Raw genomic sequence first — 12794 nt, 5'->3', positions numbered from 1 at the left:
AGTACACTTATCTTTGACAATGAAATATTCGTAACTTATTTCTTTGCCATTGTGGCAGAAAAATAAAAATGAAGTACAAGGATTAATCTCTTTTTTCCTTAATGAATATCTTTAATTCATAACTTCATCCTTCTTGAAGGCGAAGAACAATGAAAAGTTTTAATATCTTAATCTTCAAGTGGCTAGGGCCTCAGTCAATGGCTTAAAACCTTCCCTGGATAACACCAATGTATCCTGCAAATTTGAAAGTAATTGATCAGTTGGTTCTCATGTGATGCGATAAAATACAAAGTTGATATATATATATATACATTTCTGATTTCTGATTAATTGTGATCAATTGTGTGTTACCCTTCAACCTACTAATAGCCTGTTTGAATTTTGAAATTGGACGATTGTTTGCCAGAGCACCTCCCAAAACAGCACCCCATTTGTTATCAGTTGATGGTGATGATTGGTCTAGCCTCCCACGAAGTGCTCATATACCTCACCACTCTAGCCTCACATGCAGTCCCCACAGGAAACTCATTATTGTTAAACAGAAATTTTTTTAATTTATTTAATATTATTTTATTTAACGTAAATTTAATTCTTTTATTTTGTTAATATTATTCATTCGATTGATTCAAATCATTCAGTTCAAACCCAGCTCACACAGTCCAGAGACTCACAGTTCACAATTGATTAATTCAATTCACTGAAGTTTCTGCTTCAACCAGCTAATAATCTCCACTACTATATGTATTATTTTTTTCAAGATTTTTAGAGATGAAATATATCCAAAAACCTTCTCAGTTATGCCTAGAAACATGGGTAAAAATTTGGTTGTTTTTTTGGTTTATGCTGAACAAACAAAAATTCTCTTCCTTGTTATATAATAGTATAGATTTCTGTTGCTGCAGTATAGCTATATAGGGAAATATAGTGATAGTCAAAATTTCAGTTGTCAGGGATTTTGCCAATGTTGATGTTTCAAACCCTTTTATTCAAATAACATAATAAAAGCTATAGAAATTTCCAAAAGATGAATACATGTACATGTGTTGGCCTGTATTTTGATGAATATCTTTGGGACTGGCTCAACATAAATTTTTAGAAAATTGCTCAAAAAATTTCTGTATATGAGACATTGGCAATAAATTTTTGATAAAATTAAAAAAAAGGGAAGTTTCACCTATTTGATGTTTTGTATAGTGTCATAGAAAATTGAGTTTAATACGATGAAAGTACTTGTTAAGTTATTAAAAATTCCTGAGTTTTAGGAGATATTCAACCTTGTTTCTAAACAGGTTTTGCTACATATCTCAAAATCTAAAATTCATTTACTAAAACAATTGATTTGCCAAAAATCAACTGTATATATATATACATACAAGCCAATAAGCCAGTTTTGGCCTGATTTTCAATCTCATCAAAGAAGGGGACATCACAATATACATATTTTTTTTCAGTCATGTTCAATAACATGGGATGACTTATTGAAGTGAACAATTACATTGATTAAAAAAAGGTTAAGCCCAGAAAAACAAGGGGGCTAAATGGGGGCCCTATTCTTATAATATTTTTTTAACTTTAATTTTCAAGATGGAAAATCCAATTCATCTAGTATTAGTGTGGACAAGGATAATTTCTTCTTTTTTTTATATAGAGACTTCCATGAAACCTAACATTTTATTTTTTATTTTTTTTAAATATGATACTTTATCTGTTTTCCAGTTTGTGCCTGTTATTAAAAATATTGAAAAGGATAGCTGTAAAATAAAGATGTCAACTGGAATCCAAATTTTTTCAATAAAAAAATTTTATTTTTTTCATGTTTAGCAATAATATTCTAAGTACAGTAAAATTTTGATGATAATGTCATTGTTGTTAAGAATTTTGATTTTTTTTCAATTATACTTTTAATAAAGAAATGTTTAAAGTAAAACATCATTTCATTAAGGTGATTAACAAAACAGACCTAATTTTTTTTTTACTACATACTTTGATATTTTTCACAATTGTACTCTAAATAATAATATTTAAAACTTATGTGGTGTAATTCCATTAAAATTTATCAAGACCAAAGCTAGGAAAGTTTTACAACCCTTTGCAAACCTTTTTCTTTCTTATTCCAGATGCCTCAAATAAACATGTGAAGTCAAGATAACATTTATTCAAATAAATTATAATATGTCTATAATAAAAATACTTAGATGTAGAAAGTGATTGATTTCTGTAGTAGAGTACATATCAAATAAAAACTTCTTTACATTTTTTAATGTTTGTCACAAAAGTAAAAAGTTCTCTTGTTTTTAACTTCTTAATATATTATTCGTTAACTTAATTTTGAACTTTTGTTCATAATTAACCTTTTTAATTATTTTTTTCTTAAGTAGTTATGAAAATAGATATTTTTCTTCTAAATGCTTTCTTATTTAAAATTTTATTACTACAGTTTAAATTTATTATTTCTTTATTGTTCAGTTATATTTTATTATTTGTTAAACAAAAAGTCCTACATAATGAAGAGGCTTTTAATAGGACCATTAAAATTGTATTAATTATATGTTTTAGAAAAATCTACATTTTATATATGAACATCAAAATCCAAGTAAATTTATTTTCTCTGACAAAATTGACAACATTGCATAACATTACACAACATACAAGGATTAACTAGCCAATAATTATGTTTAAAAATATTTCTAAATGATTCTTCAAACCCAAGTTAAAAATGATTCCCAGTGCTTAGTATTATAAAGCAAGGATTATAATTGTATAAAGAATTGTATGTTTGTAACCACTTCTATCACAATTGTAACTATTAACAAGAAATGTGTAATTATTTTTAAGATAGTACTTTTAAAAAAATATGATGGTAAGCATTTAAAATTAATATTTAGAACATTAAGATATTAACAATAAAAAAAATAATAATATTAAAAGAAAATATAAGAAATTTCCTTTTATATGTAAATAAATAAATCTGTTGTAGTATGCAGTAATGTTATATTATTTCAAACAATTCTTGGGATATTAGCTTCGAAGCATATTAAACAGAGTAAGACTGACAGTTTAACAGTGTCAAGTAAAACGAGAATATGGGGAACCTAAAGCAGTTTAAAGATTTGGAATGAACTTAAATTATCAAAAATTAAAATTATTTAGTTGAACCATTGAACAATATTGCCAACTATAGAGGCAAATCCTTGAGTAGATTTATGAACGCAAAAGATAACAGAATAACAATGTTTTGTTGAAAATTGTGAAATTCAAATCAATTTGGTTGCAAATTCTTATATTTCTAAACATTCAACTGAAATCTGAAACAATATTTAATTATTCTTATTAAAATGTTTGGGAAAACTTCAACTTCAGGTAATACAAGAAAATGACCAGTTTGCCCTTTATTTCCATCAAGGACATTTATTGATGTTCTAAGAAGTTGAAAGTTGTCAAATTTGGTTCAAATTGACAGGAAAATCAGAAAACCCTCATTTCAATAGATAAAAACTATTTTAAAAGTGAAAACTTTTAACGTTTACGTTTATGTTACGAAAACGTAACGTAAACATAAAACTTTTTGAACGTGAATTTTAAAAGTGAAGCAATTAAAAAGCTGATTGATTTACAGGGTGCAACAATAATTAGAATGCTGGAAGATATGATGGGACCTGAAGCTTTCCAACAGGGAGTTTCTGACTATTTGAAAAAATTTTCCTATGGAAATGCAGAGACCAATGATTTATGGAACATGTTAGAAAAACATTCCAATGGTATCAATATAACTCAGGTACAATTCTGTTAATAAGTAGAATACCATAATGAAATTTATTTATTGTTGTTTTTATCATTTCTTTTAAGAGCTGTTGTCAAAAGAAGTAGAATACCATAATGAAATTTATTTAATATTGTTGTTTTATCATTTCTTTTAAGAGCTGTTGTCAAAAATATTATGAATTGTTACAATTTCTTAACAGCTTTGAGAAGTAGGAAGAAAGAGGTGGTACCGCTTCAGCCTTACAATAGGGCAGCCGCTAGTATAGCAGAAATCATGAGTTATAACCACAAAACAAGTACACATTACATATGTAATTGTGTTAAAGATAATTGATTTGATCAGACATTTTCTGATTACTCCCGAAGGATTATGCAGTTTATTAGTAAAGCACATTTATTTTTTTTATATATCAATGCTTATGTCTTATATACATCATAAACTTACTTAAGTCCCTTATGACTTTTACTTGTTTATAAACACAAAAATTATGAAAATTTCAGTAGTTGTAGCTGAAGAGGTGAATTTTCTGATGGTCAGCAGTGATGTCAGTTTTATAATGTTAACTTTTACAAGCCAAACCAAATTTTATAGTAAATTTTGTGATTATCTTTAATAACAGTTATTAAAGATGATTTTTTGTTTTTCTTTTAACAGGGCAGAATGTATTTAGAATGTAGCTGAAATGTGTGGTGGATTTGAATTGCTGGTCAATTCAAATCCACCACACAAACACCACCACTGTCTCCTTCCAATTCTATCCCAAGCCATCTCCTTTATCCTCTGGTAGTTTCTAATTCTTCTTCTTCATCTTTTGCGCTTCCTTTCTCCTTCTACTGATCTTTTCAAAACAGTTGTCAAGATTCCATTTCCTCTAATAAGATGTGGAATATCTTCTTTGTGTATTGTAGAATATCAAGATTGTTTTCAATATTGGTAAATTTATGATTGTGTCAGTTAGTTGATTATATTGCTGGGCTTTCATTGTTTTCATTGCATCTTTGAAACTGCATCCCGTTTTACCATTCTAGAACATTATAAATGACTCCACAACCAGAGTACTCTGGTCAAAGGGATGTAGTTTCAAAAGAAATGCAATGATTACTTACCTTAAAAACCCTCCCCACAGCAATGTAGTTCACAGTTTTGAGAATTCAGGTACATCAGTTTTGAAGCTTAAGAGAATGACATATACAAACTAATAAAGGTTTGATTTAATCTCATCAGTCTCTACAACACTATGACAGTCCACCAGGTGCTTTCTCTACAAGAGTGATAGCTTTTGCAGAGAATATGTTAAGGACTTCTGTGCCTTCTTAATTTAGACCCTTATGAATTACTACGTCTTGTTCACGAATGTTAAACTTACAGAAAAAAATTAATTGGCTCCAAAAGGGGAAGGAGGGTTTTAAGACCATGGAAAAATTTTAATTTGTAAATTTGTGCTTGGCAGGCTTTAAGAAAAGTACTTCCAGGCACTGCTTGAAGCATGCTAGACACCGCTTCAAGCATGTTATAAATGGTTACAAGGTTACAAGGGAGACTACTTCAAAAGGGATTAATTGGAGTTTTATATTGATAGCATATTTCAATAATTCATCATATTTGTTTTGTTTATTTATTTATTGTATTCCCTCGGAATTATCATTTTTGATAAAAAGTTGTCAACAGTGGACAGTTTACATAATTACAAAACGTGTATCTCAGACTCATGATTTTAGCTTCAGTTATTTGCTTATTTCCATTTTTTTTAAACATTGGAAATGTAGAAGGGTGAATGTAAAATCAAGAGGGTAAAAACTCTGATTTTTCTGCACAAAATAGATTTTCCTTCTTAGTAGATCTGACCTTCACCTTACTATCATATTTCTTGTCATTTTTTTTGGATGTAAATGTGCCTTTTGTTTTCACCCAGATAAAACTGTAGGATTTACCTCATTCTACAGTTTGTCTCTGTTTGTATTATTGAAATGAACAATTTGTTTACCTTGCAGATAATGAGTACATGGACTCGTCAGATGGGATTTCCGCTAGTAAATGTTGAACGATCTGGAAACACACTGATATTAACTCAACAAAGATTTTTAGCTGATAGCAATGCTACATTTAATAAAGATGAATCAGAGTTTCAATATAAGTGGGATATTCCATTGACATATGTTACTTCAGTTAACCCGAGTCACATTCATAGAGACTGGTTTTATACTAATCAATCTTCAGGTATGCTTTTTGCTTTTTGTGTTTACTTATTTGACATGAAATCATACCAAAGAGCAATGTTATTTTGTTTTAATTATTTTTTCTAATAACTATATCGAAACATACTTTATTTTTACAGCTTCAGAATTACCTTTTAGTTTTGTATTAAGTGATGTACCAATTTGGTTTGTTGGTCTTCTATAGGAGCATGTTTGAACTGGAAAATACGTATCATGTGCGTAACCATTATGCTTAGTAACTGGCATGACCAGATCAATGTATTCAACTTCTCTTTCCTCAATACGCACACACATTATCAATTCTTAGTCACATTACATGCAACAAAAAATAAAATTCAGTTTATTGATAGTGGCTCTTAAAACAAATGATCAATCATAATTTGTAATTGTAGTGGTTTTAACTACCATAATCTTTCTCGTAACACCATTTAAATAAGAACCATTGAGAAATATTTATAGAGCTTGAGAAAATTGTTGTTACACTTAACTGTTATCTTAATTCACTCAATGGACTTTAATTATATTTAAATGATAGCTGCAGCAAGACCACGTATGAGCAACAGGAAAACCCAACTGCTCATCATTACAGTGCAAGAAGGAATTATGTAATAGTTTTTAAAGATATTCATATAATTTGGAAAATGAATCGTTGCCATTTAATAATGTTTTCAGAATTATTAGCAAGTTTCATTACGTTACATAAAATCTTTTAAATATATTCATAAGGAGGATGAATATCTTAAATATACTTTATTTACGCAATTTACAGGAAAATACAATTGACTAGGAAACCTAAATTATTCCACAATATTATGATACATAATTTTTACAATTCAGACGCAGTGTTATGGTAAAATACCACAATTTATAGTATTATACAGCTGTTTTTCAACTAGAAAAATGTTCTGGAATTGACGTTAAACTAAAACTACAGTCTTGTTTTGGGATTTTTGGTAAAAATGAATAGATTCTCTGTGGTAAGCCAGGGAAGGATAAGAAAATATAATGAAGAATTATTTGATTGCTTGTTGACTATCTATGAAGTAGATTTTTATAGAATAGATGTTTGTACAGCGTATTTTAGGAAACTTTGGCTATTTCTGAGTAAGTTAGTTATGAAGTGTTCAATTTATACTTTAATGACGTATTATTTTTAGGATACAATATTTTGAATTTTATATGTCATATCTGGATATGAGTACAAAAATCTGAAATTTTTAAGGTAAGAGAAAATTCACAAAGGAATCGAGCCCTTTCATTCCCATGCATTCTTGATCTGGGTCCAGTAACTCTTCTCACTGAAGAACATCTGTTTATTGTGTGTTAGTGGGTCGTATTACAAAAGACTATTGTTAAATGGACCTATTACCTTTACTAAAAAGGTTCCTTTTAGCCCCTTTCTGCATTTCTCCCATTATTATATTTTCTATTACTTTCTTCTTAATTGGTAGGTATCTGTTACTCAGGTCTGTTATTACCGGTCTTGTTACAATATAACTCAACTAATATTAAAAAAAATTAATTTTTTTCCTTTTCTTTCCCAATTCTTTTAAATATTTCCCAAGTCTTAAATAAATCATTAAATTGATGCAGGATTTTAGATTCTCTAGTTTTCAGTTGAGTAATTAACTTTGTAACTAATTAAATTTGTTGTGGTTGATTTCAGTTACTATAAATCTGTCACCTGATACTGAATGGATAAAAATAAATTACAGACAGTTTGGCTATTATAAAGTCAGATATTCTACAGAAGATTGGCAGAAGTTGGTTAATGTTCTTCTCCAAAGTCCAGATGTCAGTATACATTTTTATTATTATTAGTATAACTAAACCATTAGGAATTAACAGCTACTTTAAAACTATTTTTCATAATTAATATATATTAAAGAAACATACATACATAAGTCAGAAACAAACTTTATATTATTTAGAATGTAATAAAGATTATGTTAAATATAGAGCAGAAAAAATTACAATTTTTAAAAGTGTAATAAATGTTTAATGCATAATATCAACCAGATTCGAAGCGGGAAAGCATTTTTGTACCTACATATTTCTTTTATATAAAAAAAATAATAAAAATTACATCAATTTTTATGTATGTTCTAAAAATGTTTTTAATTAAGAATTCTTCTTTATTATTAAAGAAATGGGTGAGGTTCTCATTTTTACCCAAATATATTTGTTTATACATTTTCACCCTTATTCTTCAAGTAATTGATCGTTTTATTACCTTGTACAAAGTAAAGGAAGTATTGTGATCACGAAAAATTTACGTTTTCAGATTTCAACAAAAATAACCATTTTGACCATCCCTGAATCTATTTTGCCAATTTTTGGCATACTGTCTATACGTACGTACGTATTTATGTACAGACATACAAAGGCATGTTTGTATCTCACATAACTCATAAACGATTAGCCGTGTAGTATGTTGAAATTTTGGATTTAGGACTGTTGTAACATCTGGTTGTGCTTCTCCCCTTTTTATTGCAATTGATTGAACCAAAAATGTAAAAAAAAAGCCGAAAATCCAAAAAAATTTGGATTTTGAACTGTTTCTTAACTGCAGTAATAAGCCCTTATTGAAAGCTTTTCAACTATATATCATAAGTGGTACTTATTTTCATTGGTTCCAGAGTTATAGCCAAATAAAATTTTAATTAATGAAATATTTGGATTTTATAAGGGGAGGTTCAAATCAGACTTCATCTCCTTTTGTTTTAACTTTTTTTAATTTATTGATTTATTAATAATTATTAACCCGTGATTGTAAAAAAAACTTTACAATAAATTATTATTCAATGTTAACAATAAAAGAAAATATGAAAAAAAATCAGGAGTTATTAGTGAAATAAAATTTTATGTACTTTAAATATGTGTATATGTAGTCCAAGAAAAATACAATGAAATTGTAAACCGTACGGTAAGAGTCTTGCATATATCATTTTTTTCATTCATCCTCTGAAGTAATCCTAACGATGGTACCAGAAGCTAAACATCAAAAAAAATTCATTTCTTCCGCTGAAAAAACAAAGATTTCTGTAATATAAATAAAACTGTTTTTAACAAAATGATACTGATATCACAAAAAGGTAAGACACTACATTTTTATTATCAAAAACTGTTATTAATTAAGAATTTTCTTTAAAAAAAATACATGTTAAATATATTTAATAGACAGTAGATATACAGTAATAGATAATAAAGAATGTTTAAGCGTTCCATATAATAAGGAAAAAATTGAAAAATTTGTTACAAAACTCTTACTGGGCCGATTTCATTTATTAAATACCAAGTAATCATAAAAAATGTATTATTTCTGTAAATGTGATTAAGGATTACATATAAATGAAATCGGGCCGGTAAGACTTTTGTATTAAAGTGTTCTACTTTTTGCTTATTATATGGAACGCTTACATATAGTTTATTATCTATTATTGTATATCTGTTGTCTATTACATATATTTAATATGTATTTTTTTTTGATAACAGATTTTGATAATAGAAATGTAGTCTTACCTTTTTTGATATCAGTATCATTTTGTTAAATAAAAATTTTATTTATATTATAGAAATTTTTGTTTTTTCAGCGGAAGAAATGATTTTTTTTTTAGCCTCCAGAACCACTATCAGGATTAGTTCAGAGGATGAGGATAAATGAAAGAAATGATATCTGAAAGATTCTTATCGTATGGTTTACAATTTCCTGTATTTTTTTTTTATATTACTATGTTTTGTTTTGTTAGAATATTCTTTTATTTTTTTATGAATTACTGATTGTTATCTTATAGATTTATTATTAAAATTTATTGCCTTTCTGGAACAAACAAAACTACTTTTTTTTTAATTTCATGGCCGGTTTTTTTTTTGTTGATATTCAGTCATATCATTCACTTCATACAATTTTTTACATTTTTTAATAAAACTAATATATTGACCTTCACGAATCGGAAGATCCGTGATGTAATATTGCACTATACTTTGTAAGTGTAACCCTCGATTTTTATCGAATTTGTGTACACACTTTCACACTTTTTTTATTGTTACAAGCTGATACGGCAATGCTTCGCTATTGCTAGATTTGGTATGTGTGTATACACACTCTAGTTATATATATATATATATACATATAGATTAAATTAACAAATGAAAGTTTGATAAAACATTAAAAAATTGAACATTACAGAACATCACAAAATTTAACAATTCCTTTTTCCCTCTTTTCCCTTCCCCTCTTCAATTCTTCATCTCTTTCGTAATTCTCTTACGCTTTTTCGTAAAAATATTTCTTTTCATGTAACAAATACATATTCTGAATATGAACCAACAGACCATGAATACAATTTTTCGAATATCTCGAGCCCAGCGCCACCTAGCGGGTACAAACTATTCAGAAACCTTCGCGGGCGTGCACACAACTCACGAAAGTTTCTTCGTAATCGAGAATAAAGATTTAATGATTTTTTTTTTTTTTATTTCTCCATCAATTAGTTCAAATAGTTCTAATTGTAGAATAAAAACTTTATTTATTTATTGCTTTTTTAATAAAACTAATATAATCTCTTGTAAACTAATACTTATATTTTTTTAAAGAAGTGATAGGAATTTAAAAAATTGTTTAATCCAGTAATTTCATTTACATAAAAGCATTTATTATTAAAACAAGCTGTAGTATATTTTCTTTTAAATTTTGTTATTTCTTGTACTATCAAGTACTGCTATCTAACAACGCGATTCGTAAAGGTACATTAAAAAAAAAAAAAAAAATATTTAGAGTCCCGCGGTTCATCAAATGAAAAAAATTGTTGTCTAACAAAATTAGAGGTATTTTTTGAAAGTATTTTTTATAATAAATCTAACTGAACTGAAATATAATATTTTCAGGCTTATTTTTTAATTTTTTTCCTCATTTTCATTTCACTTTTAGCTTACGTCATGTTTAGAACTGTAAACATAGTTCATTGACTTCACTGTCTGTTCAGTTCTGCGGACTCTTACCATCGAAGTTCTAACGAACTTCGTGATTTAATAGGCATTATTACATAAGTGTATATTTAATAATTTGGTGAAACATCTGATTATTTAATATTAATTGAAAAATATAATTTAGAATCATATTATTTTTAGATTTTCTAGCTTAATTTCTGTTTAATTTTATTTTATTATTCTGGAATTAATGTTTAATTTTATCTACATTAACGTTAACTACAGAATGACTGAAAAATAGACCCTCACAAGAACAACATATACATGCAGGCGCATACATGCAAGATCTTAATAAATTGCCAAAAATTCTTATCTTTTATTTCATTACTCCTCTGATATTGTCGGACAATATTCTCCCTAAGTCAAAGTTGATCATCATTTGGTTTATTTGTTTTTTGTTGCCAATCACTTAATCACTCTTTGGTTTGATATGATTCTTCTGATCTTAATTTGTGTACACGTTCTCTAGGTTTCAAATATCCTCTCATTATATTCTTCATCTTAATATTTTTATTCTTTCTTTGTTTGCAATATCTTCCTTTTTATTCTTTCTTTGGTTTTAACATTTTCTTCTGCTTTATATTTGTCATATTCTCTTAATATTTTTATTCTTTCTTTGGAACATTTTCTTCCTCTTTATATTTATCACCTTCTCTTAATTTTTTTATTCTTCCCTTGTTCTTAACATTTTCTTCCTTAAGAAGATGAATATGAATTCATCTTCTTGTTTTTTTAGATATATTTCTTCATGTTAGCATTCTTTTTCCTGTATGATTCTTTCTTTTTCATTTTTGATTATTCACCAAATAATCTAATAATAAAAACTCTGAGTATTTTACACTGTAAGGTTGAAATTAACAATTGTAACCAGTATACAACAGTTCACTAAACGGAATAGTTTAATTATTTTGAAACTTTTGTGAATCAGCAATTCATAAAGACACGAATAATACTGATCTAGTAATACAAGTAATAAAGGGACTTTTACTCTATCCTAATATTTCATGTAAGATTATTGAATAATTAATTGTATAAATATTTGATGTTAATAAAAACTAATACTTCATCACGTGTAACTCCATTTTATTAAGGAATTGGAGGATCGTATCTCATTTTCAAATGAAATAAGTTTAAATGAAGTGCAGCAAAAAATGTGTATATGTAATTTAATAGGCGCACAAGAGAGTTATGTGGTGTCCACATCAGATCTTTTTTATTTTGTGAAAGTACTTTTTATGTTGTTTTCCTGATAATTTTAGTAGAATTTTTGAAACAAATATTACATTGCCTGTATGCAGATAGATATTATTTAGAACCTTAATTTGTGCTTACTGGTAGTTTATTCTAAATTCTTTTTTATTATTTTTAAACTCATTGGTTTCTTATCTTATTTTTTGCAGATAGGTTTTCTTTACACAGGTAAAAGTTTTTAAGGCTTATCCATATTTGAAATAAAAATTATTAACTAAAATAAATAATTTTCTAATTAAAGAGTTTTTCATGACTACTCTTAAAAAATACATAATTTTATATTTGTAAAGAATATATTATATATATATATTATAAATATATATATATATATTATAAATAAAAATAATAAATATATTATAATTATATTATTATATATTACATTATATATATTATTATTATATTATATCATAAATATATTGAATATTATGTTAATGCTTTATTTTAAAAAGATCCATTGATCATAACCACATTTTACGAAATTCATTCTACTTAACAAACTTCCAAAAACATAAACACTTTGAAAGAATTGTTTAACAGATAACGATCATTGTGTTTTCCCATTCTTTGTTTAGTAA

General features: G+C 27.1%; 1 protein-coding gene across 5 annotated transcripts in view; it reads left to right on the top strand.

Moving 5' to 3' along the window:
* Window positions 1-12794, top strand: part of LOC142319404 (glutamyl aminopeptidase-like) — a 102493-nt gene that overhangs the window by 63484 nt on the left and 26215 nt on the right. For all 5 annotated transcript variants that reach the window (XM_075356652.1, XM_075356660.1, XM_075356670.1 and 2 more), the window contains 3 exons: window positions 3617-3775; window positions 5755-5980; window positions 7646-7773. In XM_075356652.1, coding sequence (XP_075212767.1) covers window positions 3617-3775; window positions 5755-5980; window positions 7646-7773 — 513 coding nt within the window. The remainder of the gene's footprint in view (window positions 1-3616; window positions 3776-5754; window positions 5981-7645; window positions 7774-12794) is intronic.

Source organism: Lycorma delicatula, chromosome 1, assembly GCF_047948215.1.
Source record: "Lycorma delicatula isolate Av1 chromosome 1, ASM4794821v1, whole genome shotgun sequence".
Taxonomy (NCBI): Eukaryota; Metazoa; Arthropoda; class Insecta; order Hemiptera; family Fulgoridae; genus Lycorma; species Lycorma delicatula.
The sequence above is the reverse complement of the archived record's forward strand: the minus strand, read 5'-3'. Positions and strand labels throughout refer to the sequence as shown.